Genomic DNA, 27,081 nt, shown 5'->3' with positions numbered 1-27,081 from the left:
AATGTCAAAAACTATGGTGACGAAATGAAAGATAATTTTTATGGTTTGGAGATGGACCAGTCAACAAGTAGTACCGTAACTGCTCACCAAATTCAAAACATAACCAAGAGGGTAAGTTTCTGTTTTCAAGATTATCAAAAAGAGAAAAAGTAAAGTTTCTGTTTTCAAGTCCAAAAGAACACAGGTTTCATGCTTAAAATTCTTCTGACATGTTGAATGTAAATTTCCAATACATAATCGATGGCATATTAAACTCAGAAAGGCCTATTTACAAATCAAGATTAAGGATTAATCTTCATTAATCAACACATGAGCTAGAGCAAGAAAAAGTTTCAATTATTAGCTCATCTTGTTGCAACAAGATCTTCATAGAAACACTTCATACTTATTCCAAGATCTTCACACTATAAATACCTATCTTTGCCATCTTAAGAGCGTTACCCATAGACATCTCTTGGGATGACTCGGAAGAAGCCAGTGAAATCATTTGGCAAGCTGATCTGGAAGTTTGGGGAGCAACAATATTAAAGAGGTGGCATAGTTTCTCGAAAGTTTATACCGGTTTAGATCTTGGATGGATGTGGCGTTTGAATACAGTAGCCTTTCTTTTATTTCAAAGAGAGATTAGGTACAGACATGGAGTTGAGGCAAGAGTTGTCTGGGAGGATCAAAGGCAGTGGTGGGGCTCTTGTTGCTACTTTTCCATGACGCTTTAGTGTATACAAGAAGGAAAGGTGAGAACCCATCATAGATTGCATGCTCGGATTCGCAGTAGGCCCCTAAATGAGTAAGAAATGAACGCTCAAGGATTCCTATGTTGCAGAACTGCGACAAGAGAGAATGGTGCCCCAGAAATAAACACATCTCTTCACCAGCTAAACTTTTTCTAGATTCTTTCTTGGTTCCTTAAACCCAATGGTAATGCCCCTATCCCCAACCTCCCTTGTCCAATTTATATGGGGTGGTTCCAAAGCTTTCTCAATTGCCCTTCTTTTATTTGCTGTGCGTCTTTGGAAGTATTCTTAGTTTCTTACCATTTGAAAGAACAAAGACAGCAAAAAAATACTGACAATGTTCATACATGTAGAAGAATCATTTGTGATAAGTTGGGGTAAGGATGCCAGGGAGAGCTGAAGGAAAAATTATCAGGTGATGAGAAGTCACTGATATGTAGCAGAGAGAGCTTTGAAGATGTTATAATGATATTTCCAACTGTTGTAACTTTTTACCAGTAACAGTCAATGAAAGAATTGTTATATCAAAAAGCTGTGATTTGTATCTTTCAAAATATAGAACTTACGAAGAATATCAGTTCAGAGAGAAGAAATTAAGGAGTACAACTAGTCATTAGAGCGAGTTTGGCACAAAGATGCAAACATACTTCAATTTTTTTGGATAAGTGAAGTTTATGGGGAGAGTCATATATGCATAAGCAGTTTCTAGCATGCAATACTAACAGATATACCAGATTAACTCAATTTCAAACACATGGAAAATTCAATGCAGATGTTCAATTGCTAATAACTATTAAGGATGTAATCACTAAAAACCGTTAAAAAAATAAATAAATAAGTGACAGATGAAACATTGGGATGAATTCAAGTTTCAATCTCAGACGCAACTTATGCGAGAATTCTTCCAAAGTCACTTCCTAAAGCATAGAAGCTACTGCACTAATTTACAAAAGTTACAAGCTGTATTCTCTAAGACATCAACAGTATCCAAAATTACCTTTACACTAGCAGCATTATTTCCAGCTGGAAGCTTCAGACTTCATTCACTCAATGGTTCCAACATACACGAAATCCTACAAGACATAATTTGGTAGCTGAAAACAACTATGCACAAGATTATCTGGAAGGGTAAACTCTTTAACAAAACAAAAACAAAAAAAAAGGAAAAGAACACACACACACACACCAACCAAACGGCGATTTGTAAGAATCATATGTTTTATATTCAAACTTCAGCAGTGTCTCTCCTGTTGCATTTACTGAAAACCATAAGGAATACACCAACGATGCAGCAAAGTAGTAAATTCAACAAGACAAAAAAGAACGCAATAGAACTTTTGAAATATATCCAGATCTATGACCACCAGCGTTGAACAAGAACAAGAACAAGAACAGAAGGACCAGGAATTTTTGAAAAAAGAATATACAAATACAGGTACCTATTTTCTTGTTAATTTTTTTCCATAAAACCACTATTTTTTTTTAAAATGTGATGGTGCATTATATGTTGTCCTATTCAACAAGATTTATTGATCTAAACATTTTACAATGGGTCTAAAAGTGCCATCAAGTCTGGTCTGTTGCAGTGAACATCAAGTTTATCTTCTTCTTCCTCCTTTTTCTGTTCTTTTTGGGGAGTGAGGGATAAGTATCCAAGAAGGCAACAAGTATGTGTTCGCCATGTGTACAACGGCCCAGGAGTGGTATCCGAGTATCATATATCCATATAACACTTTAAGTAACTTCACTTTCGCAAGTCCCTAAGGATTGTAGCTACCAGAACAGTAGAGGCAACTATCCATGTTCTGTATATACATATAGCTTGTCGTAACTAAGTTTATGACAAATTGAAGATCAAGTCAAAAACAAAACCACAGTTGGCAAAAATTATCAACATTTTTTATACTATAATTTCCTTTCCTATTGTATTCATAATATGCACAAAAAAAGAACATCAAATTAAAGTATTCTTTTTCCATAAGTCAACTGGCTTACACTCGGCAGCAAAATTCTGCAGCACGACTTGGTCACCAAAAATTACAATATACACGTCCTCATTTAGAGCCCTCCGCCAAATATCAGTCTTCCACTATGATGGGCCATTCTTGACCAATGGCCGGCCCCTTTATATCATGCAGTATGGGATTTATTTGTCCTACTCCGTTGTATATGAATCATGTAACTGAAATGACAGAAAGAAGAATTGTCAGACAAACTTCACCTATGGGAATTTTATGGCTACATGTAACATCTTACGAAATAGTCCATTGAATATAGCTGAGCAAAGTCTTCCAAAATCATGAAACTGTATGTCAACACTCTAATAGCTACAAATTGTGTAGGAATCTCAAATTACCACTGAGAAACAACATCTAACAAATCTCTCGTGACTATTTGGATTGACAAGACACAGGAAGAATGGGGGATTTCAAGATGACAATGTGGAAAAGTATTGGAGTGGCAACAAGCTTCTGGGCAGAATGTATAGCTATCCTTGAAGGTGTAGAAATGGCTATATCTAGAGGTTGGTTAAGGCTTTGGGTAGAGACAGACTCAGAAGCTGCATGGTTTACTGGTGGCAGTGTGCCAACATCTTGAAGCAAGATGGACAAGTTGCACTGCTGCCACCCAGCAAATCAAGATAACCACTATCTTCAGGGAAGGAAAATCATAGCTGAGCAAAGTCTTCCAAAATCATGACAAACTGTTTTTATGTCAAACCAGACTGGATTCACAAATGGGAAGGCCCTTTACAAACATCTACAGATTCCAGGAAAATTTTCTCCAATTATAACTGGAGAAAGCAACATTCTAACAATGTTGCCTCCCTAAACACCTTTTGACTTTATTTGGATTGCAAAAAAACAAGACACAGGAAGATTTGAGGAGGTGCCTCCAAGAAAAGACTCCATGCATAATGTTTTTCGGTCTAAGCAACCAATTGACTTCTCTGTAAGTAAAAAGGCTAGAACGAGAAGACCTCACTGAGATATCAAAATGCTAGGAAAAAACTCACTGGGATAACAAAATATGTGGACTCGCATAATCCTTATGCCGGTCTCCAAGAACTACGAGCAGAGATATCTGGCAGCATATGGCCAGCTCCATGACCTGGAGGAACTACAAACAGGAAATTGTTCACAGCTTGTAATGATCACTCAATTGCCACAAGAAATTATCTGACATAGCCAAGCAGCTTTTACAAATCAAGGTCACCTGGCATTGGAGCTCCAGGCGCTAGATTATTCTGGGCTGGAAGTTGGAAACCCATACTATTAGTCGGTTGACTTCCCATAGGTTGCCGGAAAAACCCTGCAACATTCAAGTTCATTACAAGCACTTTAGAAAAATGTGTTTGATAGATCAACTAAGCAAATGAATGCACAAAGGTTGCGCATCCAGGTGGACATTTAAAAGTCCAACCCATGCTCCATTGTCTGCAATAAACTAGTACATGACAATGTTGTGTACACAGTACACCCAATCCATATAAGGGCCAAGGTTGCTTTATTCAAAGGTTGAAAGAGCGAGTGCTTACCATCCTGTACATAAGGTGGCCCGGAACATTGAGGTCTCCCTCCGCCAAGCCAACCTGCATGCTGATTATCAGGATTACGATCGCTTGAAGGCATTTTCCACTGTTCGTCAACCACATATTGCCTACGACCATTAGGAAAAGATGATACTGGGTATGAATGAGGGAACTGTTGCTGCATTTGGTGCTGGGAAGTCGGTTTTGTGTATCCAAGATAAGTACTTGGGGCCTGAGCTGGGGGGATCTGATGGTATGGTCTTTGTGCGAAAGGTGTGTTACCAGCTTGAAACGGCTGGTTGGTTTGAGAATTTTGGGGCGTCGGATACATCTCACTTTGTCCAAATTCTGAAGTCCTGGAAGATGCAAATCCAGAAGGATCGTGTCTACTGGGCATTCCAGCTGGTACTATAGAAGACGACGGTGTTGAAAACGTTTCATTTTTCGCAAGAGGACCAGTAACAGGGCCAGGATGAGGGCTACTTCCAGCCATTTGGATAAGCTGATTTCCCTATTGGACCAAAAAAAAACAGTTAGGATACATGCATAACTCACAAGGGGAAATGCCAAAAATAAATAATCGCCAGATATAAAAGGCATACAAAAACTTACACTTGGAGTCCTGCAATATTCCTGATGTAAGGGCGGCTGGTATCCCATTGGTGTTGAAGAAGATGAAACCGATGGTTGAGGAGGAATTCCTTGTTGAGGGGATGGTTGAGGTGGCAGCGACGGTTGGGATGCCATGGACTGCTGAGGTAGCAACGAGTGGGAAGGTGTAAGTGATGTCAATGCTCCGGGAGCTGTTAGTGAAAATGGAAGTGGCTGTGATGACAGAGGTGGCGGCGGTGGTGGGGGAGGTGATGGAGATGATGGAGGGGGTGGAGGAGGTGGTGAAGAAGGTAAAGGTGGTGGTGGTGGTGGGGAATCTAAAGGCAATGGTGGAGAACCTAATAGATCGTATGAAGCAGATTCCAAGTTGAAGGAATCATTGTGATCTATGTGCTTCTCATCCCTCAAGGATCCAGACACATCTTCCATTTCAAGCTCACCATCTACATCCTCCAAAATACGGTGGCGTCTGTCAACGGGTGTAACAGCGCATGCATCTGGCTCTTCTTGACTATGGACAGCTCCCATTGTTGATTCGTCGCCCAAGACATTACCCAAACCGCCGGAAAGATCTTCTTCGTCATCCAATACACGAGAAGATAAAAGTCCAGGCAGCTCGAATGTTGCATTGCTGAAGGCAAAAGGAAAAAATTAATTAAAAAAAAAGGAACAAGTGTCTCAGGCAGTTGATAAATAACCCAAGAAGCTAGAAAAAAGTGTAGACTTTCGCTCAAGGTGATTCTCCTAAGGATCTTTTTGCATTTCTTTCTCGGTTTTGTTTCTCGATAGCAATGAACTATTAATATTCAATACAAAGAAGTTTGTAGGAAAAGGCTACAAAACAAGGAAATAAAAGGTAAAAGATACAACAAAGTTTTCATTTTTCAAGTGTTTTTTTTGTGTATGCGAGAGTTGTGTATGTATGTGTATGTCTGTGTTTTGTATGCATTTCTATGTGCGCATGTGCTGCCAGAGAATGGGTTAAACCAAATAAAAAAGGCAATCAAAAGAACTACCTACCAAGTGTGTACTGCTCCCTTACAGGAAGGCAACTATCGATTATATCTTTACCATATATCAAAATACCAAAACGACAGGAATAGGATATTTGCCCTCTAGATGAAAGTCATTACAGGTATAGGGATGACAGTTACCACACGTGGGTGGGGTGGGGGTGATATGACAAAAGCCATGTTACATGAACATGCCATATTTTAAAAATAATTCGTGTCGGGTGTCGGATAAGTATCGTTGTGCCCTTGTTGGACACAACATGGACACAAATGTGACAAACCTCAATTTTGATAATTCACCGTGTCAGACACTTCGAACCCATGTCAGATACTGACACATGTATCCGTGTCAATGTAACTTAGGACAAAAGTGAATCCATACTCAGGTTACTGCTGAGCTGACATGCTATATATAATGAATGGGCCCGTCCAAAAACTAGACGACACTGTATTTACATACAAAAGAAAAATGGAAAAATCACAAACCTTCCATACTCATCAACAAGCATCCCTTCCATTTCTCTTATTGGATCATCAATTGCACGTTCAGCCCGCGATGGACGTCTAAGATGAAACCCAGCAGTCATATCATCATTTGAAACTCCAATATCATCCATGTAACGCCGGAGAAGGGAATCGGGAAAAATTTTGCGTTCAAGCCATAAACGCAGAACCTGAGGAAAAAAAAAAAAAAAAAAAAAACTCAATTTACTTCCTCTGTCAACAGTTATATGCTTATATACATGTATAAAATACTAAGTACAGTTACCTTGAGGCATTGGCGACGGTTTTCACGAGCACCAGTTCCCGCTGGAGCAGCAGCACCTAAGAGACGTGGCAATGCTGCTTGTACCGTAGGAATGTATGAGGCCCCAGCAATGCCTGAAGATATAGCATTAAGTAAAGAGACCACTTAAAATCTCCACAGAACTTGGATTTTACTTTTCAAGTTGAAATAAGATATCATTATGTCAACTTAATCTGAATGGTTAGTAAAAGACTAAAAGGGAACTTCAGTTCCACAATGGTACACCCAAGGATAATGGTAATGACATCCAAGAAGCAAATTTATCTTGATGTTGTAAGCTCCGAGACCGATTTAGATACATATTAGATGCATTAGATTTTAAATAACTTTTCTACAGTAAGAATAATGATACTGCAAATGAAGAAAGAATCTAATGGATAATAGTGAACTGGCAATGACAGAAAAGGGGTCTGAATATAAAAAATATTCAACCGTGAGAAAATAACCATCTCTTACAGAAGCTTCCACTATGAAACATTTCCAATGAGAATTAAAAATCATCTTCAAGGACATTATAGACAATAGTTAGGGCTATGAGGCTATCCCATCAACACATTAATAGACAACTCCATCTAAACTACCCAAGTAAAGAAATAAATATGCCAATTACTCGTGAACTCCGGCGTGACTTCAAAACATAATGCAAAATGAGAATCTAAAACCGGTCCATCCCATGAAGAGTGAATAATTCATAATATTAGAGGTAAAATAAAGTATGAAGGAGACAGTATTACAATCAATTGAGAGAAGCAATAGTATCTTGTCCAGCCTAGCACTCCAAACAAAATATCTGACCAAAAAAAGATCCTTTTCTCGGTTAGATACGTGACAACCTAGGTTACATTGACGGCAGACGCGTGTGTCGGTGTCCGACGGAACGGGTGTCGGATACGAGCAGTTGAAACCGCGGGGGACACAGATAGGAATAATTAATTAAAATAATTTAAATTTATTAAATTAGATGATAAATCAGAAATTCAGTAAATTAAATACAATATGTGTGCGTGTGTGTGTCCGACATGGACACTTATCCATTTTTTTTCAAAATATGGCGCGGTCCATTAACCTAGGTGACAACTGTCCACTAAAGGATTCAACCAAATTTCTAAATCAGTAACAGTTGCTCTTGACACTTCATCTATACGGCCATTATACAGAAGTCCACGGTTATAGTTGTGAAATGTTTTATTTGTTTTTCAATTTTTTTCCCCAATTGGCAAAGAGGCATGAATTGCTCAGAACAAGAAAAAAAGAAAAAAGAAAAGAGAAGGTAAAAATGCCCTCTCTTTTCAGTAAGTGTAAAAATCTCATTCATCAAAATGTACCGGATTAGAAAAATCTGGAATCAAGCTAGCATAACAAGATCAATACGCAATAAGGTGTTCTACAACCATAAAGGCTAAACCACATTAATCACAAATTCATTGTATGCTCTACTAGCTTCATAAACATGTCTACCTTTCTGACTATGTGAGCACTGTGTGATGGAATCCACAAGGAAAAACAGATCGACTCTTCGATGAAAACTGGCCTCACTCTCCAGCTTTCGGATAAGAAGTTCCACAACCTGTGTGGCCAAAAATATATATTATCAAAACATTATAGTTCACATTATTTCTTTTATCTGAACTACTGTACAAAGTGCTAAAATGTAAACATCTATCTTTAAACTAAAGTTATGCAAGTTTAAACTTCTCAGTTGTTAATTGTACTCTTATAGGAAGTCATTATAAATAACACTATCAGAGAACAGTTTTATAATTTTGTAAAAGCCAACCTCACTGGCAATGCCATATTTGGCACAATCAATGGCAAGACGAGTCGCACGCCCGATACTTTCCTTCGTTCTGGACAATGTCTCTATCATCCCTTCAAAAGCATCGCGAGCAACAGCAGCCTCAGTACCACCACTTAACGAACCCCCAGGTGCATGCTGACCTGAACTAATTCTGCCCTCCTCACATTCTTCCTGATCTACTTGTTGTGACTTAAACTGGCGCACATGAGAAGATGGAGAAGTCAAGGATGTTTGATCATATAGACCCTTTGCATCCTGTTGCATAGTAATGCTAGTACCAAATGGAAAGGACTGAACAGCAGAAACAGGACTGACACTTCCTGGAGCTTGAGCAGTGGAAACAGAAACAGGTGTACGGTGTTCAATTAAAAGAGAATGAGAATGGGCTTCACGCCTCTTTGCCTGAGCTGCAGCAATGAGATGCTTCATAGAAGTAACAGAATCTGCAAACTTGGCATCCATTGTAGAACTAACACTTCTATCATCTCTATCAGCTTCCAATCTGCAGACCAACATCAACCACATCATGAAGACAAGTATGTTGAAAAATAAATATGAGTTACCATACGGGAACCATAAGGGAACCACTGAGCCATATGCATACCTTTCAAGAAATAACCTGTCCATCTCTGTAAAGGATTCTTCTGTAAAAGAAACTTCACCTGTTTGCAAATTAGCTTTTGGAGTATTCTTTGACTTTTCTGCTGAAATGGTTGGCCTGTTCTTTTGAGTCGCCACTTGAGTATGAGAACCTTTTGCACCACCAGATTGTGGTTTTTTCAGAGGAGCAGTACTAGATGCTTTGGATTGAGGCTTAATGGTTCTATACTCTACTAACTTTGCCATACTAGGTAATCCAAGGACAACTTTTGGTAAATGTAGAGCTGCTCTGTCCTGCTTAGGAGTCAGATTCTGTGATTCTAATTTCTGAGGACTGTGGTAAGAATGAGACATCTTTTTTGGACTGTTTTGCTCGATTTGGTTTGGACTAGGGGAAACAGCATTACTTTTGACATGTGATATCTCCACCTTCAAAGGGATACTCTGTGCTAGGTGATCTTCATTATCTTGTTGACCATGACTAGAAGATTTGTGCATACTAGTATTTTGAGATTCACAGTGAACTGGAGTCGTGCACACATCATCATCGTCATCATCACAAAGGCGAACTGCTCTGCGTCTAAAAGGCACATGATTAACAAGATGTCGGCCATGATTAGAGCTTAACCTTTCACTTTTATGGGAATCCAAACCTTTTACATTCGTATTTTTATCAGCGTGAGCAGTAGCAGAATCGAAAGACGCCTCAAATGCTTGACGATGGCGCTTTGTCTGGTGTAGAACAACCCCCTCACAATGTAAGTCTGTCTCCAGTTTTGATGCTGAATGATCTTGGCTTTGCAAACGCAACGGCACTTTCTTACCGTCTGTATGTTTATCATCTTTGTTATGAAGAGTAACACCTGAGCGTGAAGAATCACTTTTCCCGTTTTCAAGATTGGTTTCGTGATAGCAGCAGTATCAAAAGATTCACGTTTTAATCTTTTTGCAGGATGTGAATCCACATCGGTCACCAAAGTATGCTTTTTATCCCTAATCTCACTTCTTTGTTTCTGATCTGTATTGTCAAAAGAGTCCTTGCTTATCTGAACACCACATGTCTTATCACCACCCGTAAAATGTTTTTCAGTTTTTACAATACCTTTCGCTTTATTTCCTCTGCCAGTGTCTTTAGCTGGTTTTGAGAAATCGGATCTTTCATATGAAGCACTTCTCCTCTCTTCACCATATTTCAAATGTTCTCCAGAACCAGGAAGATCAAATTTACCACCAGGCACATCATGCTTTGTTGGTATCTTCTTCATAACAGAAAACTCTTTCCTCGACTTCTGACCATTTGTTACAAACTTCTGTCCACCATCATCATTTTCACCATCAATCGAGCCACTATGAGAATCCCCTTCATTCTCAGAGAGATGATTACCTTTTGTTGAATTTTCTTTTCTGACAGACCTTACTGGAGAGTCACCGAAAATGCCTGGTTTGATATCCTGAACTACAGATTCCTCCTGCCTATGTGAACACCGCTCCAATCCACACATTTCATCACCCGAAGTCTGATTGCCCACAGCTCCTTTCATACCAACTCTATCGACCTTACCTTCAAATTCATCCTCACCACCATCAACTGAAGCCACTCCAGCAAGGGACGTCTTATTAATTTTCTCACCGCAACTGTTTGAATTGTTTCTCTGTAGTTCTTCAAAAGCCTCACAGATCTCCTTCACAGCACGGGAAAAATCTTTAACTGTCTTACCTTGACACCGAGCTAACAACTTATTCTTTGCCTCACTAGTGAATTGTTGAATATCAGTGGGAGCAACAAATGCGCTGCAAGCATGAAAAAAGACTTAATTCATATCTAATTCTAGCGTAAACAAATAAAGAAAATGAAATCTTATGAAATTCTATTGTTAAATTTCTCAAATGTTCTTTAATCAGCAATTTCAAGAATAAGTTCCTTTTCAACATACATACCACTGCCTTCATTACATATTATTTTTGCATCTACTGGTCTTTTGTTACAGTGGGACCCCAAGGAAAAAGAAAAACCACGAATAATAAAACATCAAAAATATTGTGTACCAAGAGCTGTTTACAACTATTACGTAATGAAAAGGGTTAGGCATAGTCCACAATTCTGGTTATGATATCTACACTCACCTTGTAAATATAAAAGAAAAAGGCATGTATATGTATCCAACAGCAGATAACATTGACCTATACTAAAGTCAATGTGGTTTGCAATTTTAGGAGAGATATACACATAAATAAACAATTTCAGGCCATACACCAACATAAATCTATCATCTTTATCTGCGATATATTTGTATGTTAGAATTTATAAAAAGTTAACAACATTGTATAGGTAACTAGCAACAAGATAATTACACTACAATCATAATGAAATAGAACAGACTAACAATAAAATAAAAATGCCCTACAATTGAGTTGAAGCACCAACCAACCTTTCAACTGTGGTCACTTCTCTTAATCTGAAAACCACCTCTGGAGCTTATTACCTTTTGCAATCATTTGGGGTAATTGGTTAGAGATAAATCATCGGCACGTTAAGGCCATCTCGGCAACACACGAGTAGGTTATTCTATCCATAGAGTTTTTGTGTAGATGGTCTAAATCCTTTAAGAAGTTTACAAGGTGTTTTTTTCTTATTAATTAGTAGCTAGGTGGGACACTGGCTTATGTTCCTAGCTCTGTTGCATGGGTACGCCCTAATTTCCTCTGTATCGCGTACCCGTGTCCAAAACAGACCCTAATTCTCAGATCTCGCCATGTCCAAATCGTCATACCCGTGTCCAAACCAAACACTCCGTCCCCTCCCCATGCAACACAGGTTACTAGATTTGGGATGTTTTACTTTGAATCTTCAAATGTAGACCATATCAGCCTTATTTTTCCTTGTTAATAGTGAAATACTTACATAATATAGCCTAAAGAACATTACTTTAGACCATATCACCTATTAGCCTCTTTGGTCTAATATTATAAACTTGAATGTGAACAAATTTATTTCCAATACTAAAAATAAATAGTAACTCACATTTCCTCAGTTCCAAAGAACTGAACAAAATACTTCCTAGGATCCGGTATACGGTCCCAATCTTCAGGACGACTAACCTGCACAAAAAAACCAAGTAAGTTTATGCAAACCAAAACCCTAACTCATCAACCCAATGATATGAACATTAAATACTAACTTGTAAATATAAACAAGAGTGTAAAAAACAAGAGCAAACCTTGGCAGGCCAAGCAGGGAAGCCTTTAACCTTAGCAAGAACGAGATCCCCTAAAACCAATTGATTCTTCATCTTGCCACCACGGTTGGCTCCTCTTTTATTACGCCCGGGAGCCATGGCTATATTGAATTTGATAATCGAATCAGTTTTTGCATTTCAGGCCAGAGATTTTTTTTTTTTCCGAGTTCGGAGGAGGACAGGTCTTAAAACGTGCTTCTGCTTCGTCTCTCTCTTTCTTTCTCTCTCACTCTACTTCGGGTTGTTTCAAACTCATGTGACTTGCACGTGTTTCTAATTTTATTTTTTAGGGCCGCCCTTTAAAAATAATAAATACCGAATTCTTTTATTACGTCATCTAAGTTGTAGAATATCTCGGCCGATTAATCGCGTAAACCGATTAGTTTTTACCGATTTTTTAACTTTTCTCACTGAATTGACTTATTTCTTGCTAAACCGAAAAAAAAATATTGAAAATATCGGTTTCCTATAAAAAAAATATGTAAAATTAACGAATTTGATTATTAAACCGTATTAATAATAATAGAACATAATCAATACACAAAACTAAAAGTTTACTTATTTTCACTTCATTAACGAAAGTTAAATATATAAATTATTGTATTGAAAATATTTAGATTTTATTTTAGAAAATTGAGACTACTGTTTTGGTCGCTAACCCATTTTAATTTTATAACAAATTGTTTTAAATTAAGTTTTAAAAATTCATTTTTTCAATTGGGAGAGAGATTCTGTTTTAATAGGAGAATGATTCCCGTTTTAATTAGATATGTTAGATTTTTCTTTTTTCAATAAGAAAAGAATTTAAGAAAAGAATTTACTTTAATATTTTAATAAGAGAAAATGATTAGCGTGGAATTTTAAGAATTTATTTTAATATTAAGATATAGATTGGTAGCGAGACTTTAGTATGTAAGTTTGCTTTCGTTACGTTGCCTTTTTAAAGCTTTTGTTTATTCACATTGGTGTTGGAGAGCTAAAACAACAAGATTCAAATAACAACAGATAAGATGCACATACTACTACTTCCGTGTTCATTCAATTACATCCGTACATGTGGCTTATTTTCAAGAGATTTTTTCTAGTCAAATCACTAACCAAAGCCTCGGGTTTAGACGTTTAGTAATATGACTTGTATCCAACTGCAGAAGTTTGCATGAGTTCCGGACAAGATTAGCTAATATATACTGTTTAAGGACCTGAAATGAAGGCTCATATAACATTCACGTACACCATCTTAGATGCTTCCAAGTGACATATATATGAAAGGGGTGATTTTTTAGCAAAGAGGAACACATTTCTATCGGGATCATGACAAACTCTTAATACTCCTATACTACTCAAAGTTCATAACATTATTTTCTTTTCAAAACTAATGCACAAGTAGTAGCTCTACATCATATTGGGAATTGACACCAAGCATAATAGGCCTCAAGGCTCCTCAAATAAAAAAACTTGAGTCGATACAAGACACTGCAATCTAGAAATGCGTCTATGACTCGGTAACCATTTATCATGACACATCCAAGTGGAGTGCAAGATCTGTTACACTGACTAACAAAAAACCTACACTGAGCTCTTTGTTAGTTCAATTGGTGTGAAATTCTAAGGATCATCTAACCATCTGGGCAGAAGGAGGATGTCCTTAACAAGACGAGGACACTGCCAATCCAAGATATTTTCCATGAAATAGAATGCTGACTGTGAGAACTGACAAGTAATCCTCTGGCCACATAATGAGAATGAGAAGAAAGAGAAGGAGTGGGGCGCATTTCTCTAGCTGAAATATAAACACATAAATATTCCAAAACTCACGCTATTACAGTTCCTCTCTACGTTCATTCCTGTCCGCCGATTGTAAAAGAAAAAGTAAATCCTCACCACCTATTACTGGGCGGTTTGACCTTGTAAATCCGAACTATCCAATTGGATGTAGTGAAGGCTTCCTCCAAGTAATTAAGCTTCACATCCTTGTTTCCAATTTCAACCCCACGTGCACGATCGTACCTGTACGCAATAACATGGAAGATCAAGACGTAGAGTGCAGAACTACAATTGCAGTCACACGAATAGATAAGAAAACTCATGGGTGTACTGTAACTGCTGGAACTTATTGTGCATTCCTAATGTGCACGGGTCTTAAGAGGAAATCTCCAGACAATTCGAGTCCAGGAATGATATCTTAACTCATCTTTGTTCAAACTATTATAACTCAGCAATACCGATAATGACAGATATCACTACATCCCAGTGTTAGCATACTCCTGTATGATGCATTTAGAGTAGAAGTTTTAAGTGGGAGAAAGTGTAATACTTACCCAGGTGGTTTGCCATACTCCGTTGTAAGTTCTCCAAACCGGTAGTAAGAAAGCTTGTACCTGAATCCATACGAAGAATACTCGTTATGGCTGACAGTGACATTTTATGGGAAACAATCAATTACCAGGAGAGTTACATATTACAATTTTACATGACAAAAAAGAAAAAATATGGAGACAAAAAAGCTCAATTGTTAAGTTGTAAGTGCAAACATCCTATGCCATACTATGGAAGCATTGGCTTCTCATTCACACACTCCCTTACAATTCAATGCTAAAATATGCTTTAAAACCTTACACTGTGCCTTCGCACACATGCCAAGACATCATACCGCATTTCTTTAGACTACCAGAAATGTCAAACACTTACAGTTTAAATATTATGGTTTGTTTGACAATATCTACTTGGAACAACAAATACAGCAGATTGTACAAGTCGTATAAACTGGACATAGGTATAAGTCTGGTCCTAACATTGCAAGTAAGTTATAAGATCACACCAAAAGGCTTAACGTGAAATTAGAAACTTTGTTTAGATTTATGTTCAAAAACCTTGAGCTGGCCATTATTAGACGCACACACAAGCAAGTACAATGGTAAGAAAACTTGATGCTTCCTTCTAGCCTATTTTACATGGACACACCATATATTAAAAACAATCCATGTCGGATACATATCCACGTGTCCGTGTCAGACACATATCGGACACATAGTGTGGGTCATTTACCTCAATTTTCTATATTTTGCCGTGTCAGACACTTTGTATCCGTGTCAGATACGGACACTCATATCCATGTCAATGTAACTTAGCTTCTAGGCTCTAGCATAAAATAAGGTCGGATAGGCTAAACTTACATGAGGCAATTCAACATTTTGGGTGCTGCACCTTTGTCCACACGATACTCTCCGTTAACAAGATAATCAGGTTCTTTGATGACAGGAAAAACACCACCTCCAATACGAACCATCCACAAAAATCTAGCATAACATAGATTGCATCAGCAAAAGGTAAAAAGAGTTAGGGATACCTGAAAATACTTTCTCATAAACTGCCTAAAGTCAACCTCAATAACTGCTTAAATTACATAGCTTTGCATAGATGCACTTAAAAGTGTTCATAAAGTTAGATCCATACTTGTTAATATCATCGGAGGAATAGCCGGTCACACCGCCAAATACAACCAATACATAATCCACATCCAGCGATCTCATTATCTCATATGCCTCATCTTCATATGATGACATAGCCCGCCCCACCGTAGCAATGTGTGTATTGTTCCAAGTGTTATTGTCTACAATAACAGTTCTGTTTCCCATCGCAGTGATCTGGTACCCATAGTCCCACCACGACATCACCTTAGCATCTGGAGGGGTATTTTGTCGGAGCCAAAAGTACGCCTCACGGTAATCGTCAAAGATGACCCTATCACCATGGGCACCCCTTGCAGCCAAGACAATTGAGGGAGAAGAATAGGCCTCTGATGTGACCCAGGTGCAATGCAGAGAGTATCTACTGAGCAAATAAAAGGCACCAAGAAGCAAAGCTGAAGCCGTTTTTATTCCAAAAGGCAGAGATTGATCAAATGAAGTCTGTGCAACAGATGTTAGTCACTATATGGTCATGGTATATATTGGCAGACCTATATCATTAATTGCATCTAATATCATGGTATACAGACTGAGCACAGAAACTAATGTTTGCATTAAACATGAACATAACTAGCATTCTAATGAAAAATTATGCCAATAACATGATAACTACAGGTTTCTTCCGTGGATGAGAAGAGTGGCACATATTGAATGCCTGTGTGTCTACAATCAAGTCTTCCATGTAAACTTGACAATGTAAATTCATTTTGGAGAGTGCATATACCCAAAAAATATGTATCAGTTTCCATAAATTAATAATGAAGAGGATACAAGTGGGTAGAACAGTTTTATTTTGGATTACTTAACTCAAACTGAAAATGATAGTAAACTAAAGAAAAACTTATTGAATAGCAGAAAAAACTATGAACGAACTTCACAGATACTAAAGATTCTAAACAATGTCCAAACTCCAAAACTACCATTAGATACAATGATCAATATAGTACTGCAAATGGAGATGCAAATGAAACAAAATTAATCTTAACTTAAAGATAATTTGGTTATGGCTCACACCTTAGATGAAGCCTTTGAGCTCATGTTTCCCTTACTGGAGCCAATATGCAAGGCCTTGCTCTTTGTTCTTATCAACGAAGTCAAATTTTTTATAGTGGCAGATACTGCAATAGCACTTATAAGGCATACCGCAGGGGTAGCAACGAGAATCAACCGGACCATTACACTGGCAAAATACATGCTTGTAAGGCCATACATAACTATAAATATTGTGGTATCTGATAGCCGCTTGAAGCAGAAATATAATCCAGCTGGAAACAGGAAAAGCAGGATATGAAAGTCAAACATGAATGATGACCACGCAGTAGGCTGATGCTCAGAGACAGACGCAATAATTGGGATATGATCCTTTGCATATGTTGGATCCAGCAAAGAGTAAAAACGGCCTGTCCATGGGGATATATAGCCAGACGCCATGCCGACCCCAAAAGCAAGCCCACCCACACCAATTGTAATGGTCAAAGTGGTCCTCAAGAAGGCCTGAAATAGTTTGGTGTCGCTTAAGAGGTACTTAACCCAACCTAAGAAGTAAAAACCTGCACAAACAATCCCAACTCAGATTCATGTCACATCCAAAAATCTCACAGGTTCATTGTTCTACACCTTTAATATTCTTTCCCATATAATTAGTCTAGTAGATATATGTAGATGACAAACGAACGCGAATAAGATGAGCAAAAACCGCAGAAGGAGTAAGTAAGATATTCAGGATTCTAAAAAATTGATTGCTATTACCCCCTACATTCATGTGTGGGTAGAGCTATTTTTTAAGTATCTCTCACTATTCTCCCCTCTGCTCATGTATCCATGTAACTTATGTAAGCATGCGTGTTTGAAGTATCTATGTCAATATAAAAAATTATAGGATGGGGCAAAGCTGTAACATTTCTTCACTCAGGGGTCACTGCGCCTTAGAAGATAAGGGAAACAACTCCAATCATATAATCACATAAATTACTATTATGGCATGAAGACCTCATGTGCCAGCAAAACTCCATATGTTTGAGCTTCAAGAAAAACCTGTGTGGAATGGAAGGATTGTATGCCTATGTTACTGAACCAAATAGTTTGTTGCATATTGAAAACGTTCTTGCATATCACTATATGAGGAGACATGATATGCATATCAATGAGAAGTCAAAGCTAAATATTTAGGCAAAAAGAAAAACCTGCAATAAGAAAAACACTCCCATTGCCGCCATATGCTCTCCAGACTGAACATGCTGAAACCCAACAAACTGAATTTGCATAGCAAGCAGCATTCCCAACACATACATACAATTATACGCCACGTACAACCGCATAGAATACCTCCCAGTAATCAAAAGAACCAAAACATACAACGGAATCAAATTAATAATAAAAACATAACCACCCCAAGCCGAAACCATATAAAAATACCCAAACGCAGAAGCCAAACTCCAAGCAAGTGAACCAGTGTTAACAGCTTTAACAAACAAATAAAAAGTCAACAACAAAGCGAAAATCGCAACCCCCTCATTATCATACGAACCAGCAACCGACCTCGATATATACCCAGGACAAATTGCAATCAATGCAGCAGCTACTAACCCAGCACCAGAATCCCACAACTCTTTACCGAAAAAATACGCAACAATAGTAGTATTCGAAGCGAAAAATGGTGCTGTCAAAACACAAACTTCTCTAATATGAACTGCAAAAGATAGAAACTTTAATGTCCAATATATAAAAGCAGCTGTAACCATTAACCCAGGGTATAAAGTTCCACCAATAATTCTACCCAATGGATACCAACTTTCGGAATCGAACCAATTCCAAAAATCATAAAACCCATTTTTAGTTAAATACAATGTGGTTCGGTAATTGAAATACGGGTCGAATTCATGGATCATGGATTCATAACGAAGAACACTAAAAAGACGAGTAATAAAAGCTAAAATGTAAACGAGGCATAGAATGGTGACACGTAGTAAGAGTTCCTTTTGTTTTGTTTTCAGTTTTAAGGTTTTGAGTGAAAACGATGGTGGTGGTGGTGGTGGTGGTGGTGGTAGATCTATGGGTCCACCCATTTTTTGTGGTGGTTTTGTGGAGGGTAGAATTGGAATTTGAAAGGAATTGAGTTTTTAGATCGAATGTTGGAAAGGGTTTAAGGGGAGGAGTGGTGGCATTTGAGTCGTTGAGTCAAACAAAAGAAAAGGGGACGATGGTATTTTTTTTGAGTGGATCCCAATGGGCCTTAGCCTTTTCTTCACACTTGGCATTTTATGGTGCTGCATAGATTTTCTTCGCTCAGCTGCTATAATAAGTTTCTGAAAACAGACGGTGCAATTTCTGCTATCTGTGTGTTAAATTTCGACGAACGACAGAAACTGTGTCATATGTCCAAAAAAATTAAGTTTATGCAACTAATGGAGACGGATGTCGTCCGGCAGTCTCTCAATTGGAACGGTTTTTTTGTTTAGCGTCTGTCAAATTTGACTCTCATGTTATTTAGATGATGTGGCGCCCTTTAGCAGCTCTCCATTAGACTCGCTCTAAATAGTCGTTGGATTAAATGATACATCAGGAGCAAAAACAAGATTCTCATACTCTTGTTGCAGATAAATGTAATTCTAAAATGCACACTATCCCATGGGTGTGAATTGGGGTTTTCACCATTACAACAGTATGTATAGAGAATGGTTATATAAAGAAACATGTTTCCTCCATTTGTGAGCATAAAGTTATGGATCAAAGTACATATTTTATTTTATATTCTATTGTGATAATACTCGTGATTCTAGGTCTATATTTATGGGAAATCACAACCGATGGTCGCTGGGTTGCCTACTGCGTATTAGGAACAACAAGTACACTCTAGCTTCCAAACAGGGGCGATTATGAGGGCAGGCCAACTAGGCACTACTTAGGGCCCAATTTGTTGGTCAAAATTTGGACCCCTAAATATAATTTTATACCCACTAGGCCACATGTAAAGGCAGTTCAATCCAATCAAATTATTATTTGGGGCACAACTCTTGGGTAAAAGACTTGTTTCTTTTTCACAACAATATAGGCCCATTTTAAGAAACTCGCCTAGGCCCTCAAAGTTCAGGGTCGCCCCTGCTTCCAGATGACAACCAAGGTCCAAGATTGTCCAGTTGAAGGAATAGAATGTGCATGCATTTAAGATATTCATTGGAATTGAGTTGAAGCATTGATGTTATTTGGAACGTTATTATAAAACAAGAAACTAGAGGTTAGAAACCATCCAATGCTATAATTAAAAACGTCTGGGACATACACATCAACACGAAATCTTACAGTATATGAGGAACTAGGCATTCCGAGGACATTTGCACCTGAAGTTTGATTACTTCAAAGTTTGAAGCTTAGTGATAGTGCTATGTTGTGGAAGGTGTAATAACCATGTTTTATGAAAATTGAACATTCTATGATTGGGTAACAAAGGATAGCATAAAAATATAGGTAGCTCAATCATCAAAAATTGGTGAAGTTCTGGATGAATTACGCCTAAAGCTAAATAAATTACTTACCCCTGTGTGTCTGTGTCTGCTACCACTCCCAACGAAATTAACCACAGGAAGTTCGAGTTCTGAACATTCGGGTATGGTATTTAATAACACTAGGAATGCAAAGATTAAACCGATGAATACAGATTGAAACATGTTTTGTGAGAACTATTTGAAATTGAAGGACGAGAAAAATCCATAGAGAAAAGAGAGTTTCGAGCTTGAGATTCACCAAATTGGCCGTACAACGTTTCGATGAATACAGATTGAAACATATTTCATAGTCAAACGCCATCAGCATAGTAGTCATTGGAATAACCCGATACATCAGGAGCCAAAAACAGGATTTTCATTATGTTGTTGTAGAAAAATGTGAACCATTGCAACAGTCTACCATAAGCTAACCAAAATGAAAAACGCGAATATGCAAATTCCATAAAGACATAAAATGATTAGCTATGATTAAATTTACAACTTTGGTTGCTTTAAATTTCTTCTTCAGCCAACGTACGTGTGCTACAATTGTTGCAACTAGTAGACCATGGAGGTTCTCAGCGAATCGAATATAAGTACACCTCCAAGCCTTTAAAAACAACAAGATGCTACAAAAACTCCAAAACCCTGAGGCAATTCCTACGCCCATGCTGATATAAAACCCAGCATTTTCAAATTCCTCTTCTTCCTCCTCCTTTTGATCATCATCAATGACTTCAGATGGACTATCTTGTGCACATTTCTTCTCGAGTAGGATTCCACGAAGTTCAGGATTACCTATAAATGAGGATGAATCAAGAGTCTGCAGTTGATTTCCAGATGGTATCTGTCCTGATAGATTGTTGTATGACAAGTTGATGTTGCTCATGAAACTTAAATCTGAAATGCTTTGAGGAATGGTCCCTGAAAGTTGGTTTTCGGAGAAATCAAGAGCTTCTAATGACTTCAAGTTACCAATCTTTTCTGGGATGCATCCTGTCAACTGATTTTTTGACAGGTTTACAGCGTTTAGCCCAGAAAGTGATGCTAGTTCCATTGGTATCTGTCCTGCCATATTGTTACTTGAAAGGTCTATATTGACTAGAAACCGCAATGTCTTGGTGTACTCCATCTTTCTTCTCTTGATAACTTGTTCTAGTTTATCATCATATCCATTTAAACCATCTGGATCCTCCACAGTGCCACCCAGCTTCATTCCATTGAAATTTGCAAAACAATCGAGAGGGATTGTTCCGGATAACTGATTTTGCGCAAGGTCGAGAATACGAAGGTTGGTTACATGGCATAATTGAGGAATCATAAGACTTACCATCAAACTTATTCAATCTCATCCTCAGAATATTCAAAGATGGTAGCCCTCCCATCCATGAAGGTATGTTGCCTGAGAATCCATTTTCACCAAGATCTAGAATTCTCACTTCTCACATTTATTCAATGACAAAGGAAGCTCTCCGTAAATTTTATTGTTGCTCAAGTGCAATGAACTGAGACGAGATAAATTACCAAACAAGCTTGGAATCACGCCTGTCAGATTGTTGGTGGAGAGATTTATAATCTGTAAACCTCGAGTCACTCCAACAGTGTTGTGGGAGCTCTCCTGATAAATGATTGTCTGAGATATCCAGGATCATCAATAGTTTCATTGCACACAAGGACGCAGGGATGCTACCACTGATATTATTACCAGAGAGTAATAAAACCATCAAGTTAGGTATCATATCACCGATGTTCTGTGGCATCTGTCCTGAAATTGAGTTAGAGTTGTGTCATTAATCACCTCGAAGTTGTCGAAGCCTACAAGAATCACAGTCCATTCACAAAGGAATTATGGGCAGCAGCTTCCATCTCTTGTATGGTCGCCATATGGAAGAATCGCAACAAGATGCTTTACAATCAGAAAAGTGCTAACTACTATGCTCTTGTTTGCAAGGGAATCAGAAGTTCACTCTCTTTCGCACACAAACAGTCTAAAAACCATTCAAGCCCAATTGATCATCATATGCTTCAGCAACATAATTTGAAGCCTAAACGCAGACGAGCACCTAAAGCTCTAGAATGCTATTGGTTGTTGCCCCCGCCTGGTGCTGTAATGGTAAACACAGATGGATCCTCAAGGAAATCCAGGGCATGCTGGTTGGAGGGTGGTGCTTAGGGACCATAAAAGGTGCTGTGTGTGGAGCTGGGTTTGGTGGGATGGGCATAGAAACATGTTATGTAGCGAAATGTCAGGCTATACTAGAAGGGATCACGAAAGCAGTCCAATTGGGTTGGTGCTATATCTGGGTGGAGTCAGACTCTCAGGCCGCAGTCCATGCCTTTCAATCAGGCAATGTGCATTGGAGGATTAGAAGTAACTGGAACATGCTGAAGAGTAAAGTTGAATGGCTTAACATCACCTCATCATGGAGAGAGCTATAATTTGGTATATAACACTAGTCCCTTATAAATGGAATTACTGAGAACAATCCATAGATATAAACTTGACGGAGATAGGACACTCAAATGTATAACCAGGTACCTCTGCAATTTAGTTGCCGCTGTTAGATGTTATACAACCACCACTCATTTCATTTATTCTCCCCAAATATGTCTTCTGATCTGTTCTGATAGCAGGAAATCTGAGATCTTGGTGCAGGAACTAGAAAAGGATGTCCTAGCACAAACTGATTCCGGCTTCTTCTCCATAAGACTGTAACTACCCTATTCCGATTTCGTTTTCCTTAATGATTAAGTTGCAACTCAAGTATCACCATCTAACCTCAAACTTAGTGATAAGATAGGCAATTTTCACAATTTTAACGAAAAGTCCATCTTCTGCTCACTTGCAAAATCTGTCAGTTTTCGTCCTGATCTATTCTTTGCACTCAGCAGTCCCACTTATAACTGTGAGTGGTTTTGGGTGACCATGATGTATTAAGGATCTCTAACTACTCGTTTTACATGGAAAAAATTAAAATCAAAGTCACCAATGACAAAGAACATCCGTAACCGATGACTAGATTTTCATAATAAAAAAATTGCTTAACAGAAAATCTATGGATATTTGGTCCTAACCAAATTGCCCTGATACTATAATTATGTGTACAATCGTTGGCGTATACACTTGCATCAAGTATAACTTGGATGAAGCTCTTACATATAAACCATGCAGTGGATTTCAGAAACAACTGAGATTTACAACACTTTTGAAATTTGAGTTCTGAAATCTACCAAGCAAGGGCATAGACGAAAAAGTTAAATGGTGGTTATGAAGTTGCATCTTATTATTTTTCTGGAATTACTATGTCATCTAGTTCATCCTTAGCTTACACCAGGTGAAATATTCTGCACCCCAAACTATAAGTCTTAAACAAAAGACCTCCCGTCTATTATGTTGTCAAGGGCGCTTTGGCGGTTGTCTGGGGTGAGTAGGGGACACGGATACCTTTCGGATCGGATAACCAATTACCACATCCGAATCCGAAACATTAATTTCATATCCAACTCCGTATCTGAATCCGACTGATATTGACAATCAATATTCGCATTCGAAATCGAACATGCTATCGGATTTCGGATATTATCCAATCCGACTTATCATCCTTCCCAACAGTTGAAATAAATAAAAATTGGCATAAAAATCTGTTCTTAGTTCCACTGAACTGATTGAAAGATTACAACTTTTCAATTGATACAATTACACAAGCAGGACTTAAATCAAGAAAACTACTTCATGAGCTGATCGTTGTTGTGAAAGTCTTACAAATGAAATCAAAGCATCGAAAAATTACACAAATCTTCATCTATATCCTGTTGAGTCAATGATTCTGAGTGACGTGGAATGTCTTGAATAGAGTAAAAAAATGACGCTATGAAGAACAAAATATTGACGAAGATAAACTAGATTGATCTTTTCTCTATAAGAAATGATGTAGAAGATAGAAGAAATACATTGAAGGTTGAAAGTGGCAGCTGATTTTTGAGTTTATGATCAAGAATGAGAGTTTCTCACGTATAAGTTAGACCTAACTATTGGGGAATGAGTCAATGACCATTTGGTCATTCAAAATATTGTTATTAGACTTATTTCACATGTATATATAATTGAATTTCGGATCAGATATTATCCGAGTGGATACCTCAATTACCGAATCCGTATCCGAAACCCAAACGGATAAAAAAATGTATCCTAATCCGAATTCGATATCCGAAATTTTTGGATAATATTCTATTTTTCGAATACGGATGCGAATCAAATTCGGATTTTGGCTAATCAAATTTGGATTTTGGTGACTTGGCCATCGTGGAAACCTTTGGAAACAAGCCACCAAAACTGGCATCCTAGGCAACGCCTTTTGGATGCCATGGCAGCACCATTGACAGCATACTGCCGAAGGCACCAATGGTTTGTCAAGACTCATGTAAGCCCATTTGGGGCATGGAAATGCCTTTGTGAAACATAGCCCTGACAAACCCTTGGCATCTCCCTAGCCTTCAACATGACATTCTTCAGCCAAGTCATATGAAGAATTCTGAAGGGTCAAAAATGCTAAGAACTTAAGATATATTACCTTGAAAAGAAAAAGCCTACGACTTTGCAGATCTACACAACTCAATCACAAAATTACTAATATCCAAGACAAAACAAAAGAGAATAAAGATGGGTGCCACACACGAAGTTCAGAAGGGACTAAATATTTAATGAGATGTTCTCCTCTGAATATCTCCACTGTTCAGAATGAGTTCCGAGCTGCACAGCAAGTAGTGTAGTTGAATTTAAGAGGCACTCTAGCTCACCAGATGGATTTTGAGGGAGTAGGATATTAGGCACTACTAGGAGAGTATAAATGTGAAAATGGGGATGTGAGGAGATGAACTTGTTAACAAAAATACCTTAAATAATGTCGTAAATAACTAGTTTGGACGTCACAGTAGCACAATCATAATGTCGTAAATAACTACTTGTTTATTTAACCTTAATTATGATACTGTTTTCCCTCTCCTATTCTCGCAAGAGCTCTCGAGAGCCCCTCATTGATACACCCAGTAATGGCTTTATTTTTTCATTCAATACTTCTTAATAGTACATTTATTTCTAAATGAAGTATAACCATACCAGAAAAATTGCAGCAGCAAGGAACCACTCATACACACAGCAATTTATTGGCCACAGATCAGTAGCATAATTCTGTTTTTGTTTAAATAGGGAAAGTGCAGCTTTATAGTAAACATCAAGATAAAATGTATAGTTTCCAAGTTGGAACACAATTACAAACATAAAGTAACCGCTAATCAGAGAAATTTGAGAAACTTAATGGAATTAAACCTAGCAATAATGCCCCAAACTATCAAGTATTTCAAGATGCATCATTTCATAAACAAATGAATCTGTTCCAGTCAAATCAATGTAACGGCATCTAAACCTACTAACAAAATAAGACTTCCAAAAAGTCATACCTGAATCCATAACCATAAAGCGGAACAAGAAAAAAGAAATAGCTAAAACCATCTGATCAGAACCTAACTCGGAGGAGGAGACGTTTCATCCTTCCCTTTCTCCCCATCACCAACAGAATCAGTCACCAACCCCAAGGGCCTATGCTCAATTACCTCATCAATAAGCCCAAACTCCTTGGCTTCCTCGGGCGACATAAACATATCCCTATCCATACTCTTCTCAATCAACTCAATCTCCTTCCCAGTATGTTTGGTATACAAAAGATTCAACTTCTCTCTCACTTTCAATATCTCCTTAGCCTGTATCGCTATATCGCTCGCCTGCCCACTTGCACCACCAGAAGGCTGATGTATCATCACCCTAGCATTAGGCAATGCCCTTCTCTCCCCCTTAGCCCCAGCAGTCAATAACAATGAACCCATCGACGCCGCTTGCCCAATACAAAGTGTACTAACTGGAGACCTTATGTACTGCATCGTATCGTAAATGGCTAACCCAGCTGTCACAGCCCCACCAGGTGAATTAATGTACATAGAAATGGGTTTTGAGGGGTTTTCTGATTCTAGAAACAGAAGCTGTGCTACTACTACAGCTGCTGTGTCGTCAGCTATAGGTCCATTGATGCAGATGATTCTTTCTTTGAGAAGACGTGAGAAGATGTCGTAGGCTCTTTCGCCTCGTGATGTGTGTTCGATAACCATGGGGATTAAACTGTAAGATCTATGGGTTGATGATATTGAGGAGAGGGCTGGTTTTGAGGTGGAGATGATTCGGTGAAACATTGTTTGAAAGGTGAAAAAAATGAGGAAGTGTATGAGAGTTGTTAGGGTTTAAGGGAGGGAGGGGGAGGTTTAGGGTTTAGGCCTTCTTCAGTCTGGAGGCCCATTAAGTAACAGGCCATGAGCCCATTATGCCAAGCCCGATGGGTACTTGAAATGTAGGTTGAAACTCATTCAAAACTCAGAAGACCATAAACCTTCCACATTTGTAAACATCATGATTTACCTCCAGACTTCTATCTCGGTTCCGTTAGTATTATAAAATTACTGCTTAAAAAGAGTCATTGTTACATTTTGTTTTTTTTTCTTATTTACACTTAAAAAATAGTTGTTGTTAAATACTTGTTATATCTTTGGTTCAGGAGTAATTTTGGATGAAAGTCAAATGGCGTGGGGGTTAATCATGATGTTTACAAATGTGGGGGGTTTAGACAAATTAACTCCAAACTTATCAAGCTAAAGCTTCACTATGCTCAAGTTTGGTGTGATTGTTAAGTGAACTTTAAAATAAACTTAAGGTTGGTCCATATATTATACAAACAAACCTAAATAGAGCTTTTAGT

The 27,081-nt window shown here is 38.1% G+C and overlaps 4 protein-coding genes across 4 annotated transcripts; all 4 read right to left on the bottom strand.

Moving 5' to 3' along the window:
* Positions 1–1,507: 1,507 nt before the first annotated feature.
* HUA2 (Tudor/PWWP/MBT domain-containing protein) lies at positions 1,508–12,579 on the bottom strand. Its single transcript, XM_086558141.1, is given in 14 exon segments — positions 1,508–1,807; positions 2,730–2,916; positions 3,751–3,854; positions 3,951–4,046; positions 4,273–4,777; positions 4,879–5,509; positions 6,378–6,565; positions 6,661–6,773; positions 8,158–8,266; positions 8,477–8,999; positions 9,102–9,823; positions 9,826–10,888; positions 12,120–12,196; positions 12,316–12,579. Coding segments are annotated over 12 exon segments (4,215 nt in total). The 5' UTR covers positions 12,433–12,579; the 3' UTR covers positions 1,508–1,807; positions 2,730–2,916; positions 3,751–3,783.
* Positions 12,580–13,742: 1,163 nt separating this feature from the next.
* On the bottom strand, positions 13,743–19,000 carry STT3B (staurosporin and temperature sensitive 3-like b). The gene is made up of 6 exons (XM_086558239.1): positions 17,982–19,000; positions 16,815–17,349; positions 15,787–16,241; positions 15,507–15,629; positions 14,652–14,711; positions 13,743–14,340 (listed from the first exon to the last, which is right to left on the bottom strand). The coding sequence occupies exons 1-6, from the start codon at positions 18,863–18,865 to the stop codon at positions 14,211–14,213; spliced, it is 2,187 nt and encodes a 728-aa protein (XP_086414365.1). The 5' UTR covers positions 18,866–19,000; the 3' UTR covers positions 13,743–14,210.
* Positions 19,001–20,708: 1,708 nt separating this feature from the next.
* On the bottom strand, positions 20,709–21,497 carry LOC147521335 (receptor-like protein EIX2). Its single transcript, XM_086558416.1, has one exon. It carries the CDS (start codon positions 21,495–21,497, stop codon positions 20,709–20,711), a length of 789 nt encoding a protein of 262 aa, XP_086414542.1.
* A 4,085-nt stretch (positions 21,498–25,582) lies between these two features.
* NCLPP7 (nuclear-encoded CLP protease P7) lies at positions 25,583–26,634 on the bottom strand. The gene has a single exon (XM_086557947.1). It carries the CDS (start codon positions 26,519–26,521, stop codon positions 25,802–25,804), a length of 720 nt encoding a protein of 239 aa, XP_086414073.1. The 5' UTR covers positions 26,522–26,634; the 3' UTR covers positions 25,583–25,801.
* Positions 26,635–27,081: the final 447 nt, after the last annotated feature.

This window comes from Coptis chinensis, chromosome 1 (genome assembly GCF_015680905.1).
Source record: "Coptis chinensis isolate HL-2020 chromosome 1, ASM1568090v1, whole genome shotgun sequence".
NCBI lineage: Eukaryota > Viridiplantae > Streptophyta > Magnoliopsida > Ranunculales > Ranunculaceae > Coptis > Coptis chinensis.
This window is presented reverse-complemented; position numbering and strand designations above follow the sequence as displayed.

Bases quoted from the DNA above. Each gene is read 5' to 3' on its own strand.
- LOC147521335 (XM_086558416.1), bottom strand. From the start codon at position 21,497: ATGAAGCTGGGTGGCACTGTGGAGGATCCAGATGGTTTAAATGGATAT.
- STT3B (XM_086558239.1), bottom strand. From the start codon at position 18,865: ATGGGTGGACCCATAGATCTACCACCACCACCACCACCACCACCACCA. The intron at 14,712-15,506 runs GTAAGTTTAGCC...GTATGGATTCAG, and splicing joins AAAATGTTGAATTGCCTCAT to GTACAAGCTTTCTTACTACC. The intron at 14,341-14,651 runs GTAAGTATTACA...TATTGCGTACAG, and splicing joins GAGTATGGCAAACCACCTGG to GTACGATCGTGCACGTGGGG.
- NCLPP7 (XM_086557947.1), bottom strand. From the start codon at position 26,521: ATGTTTCACCGAATCATCTCCACCTCAAAACCAGCCCTCTCCTCAATA.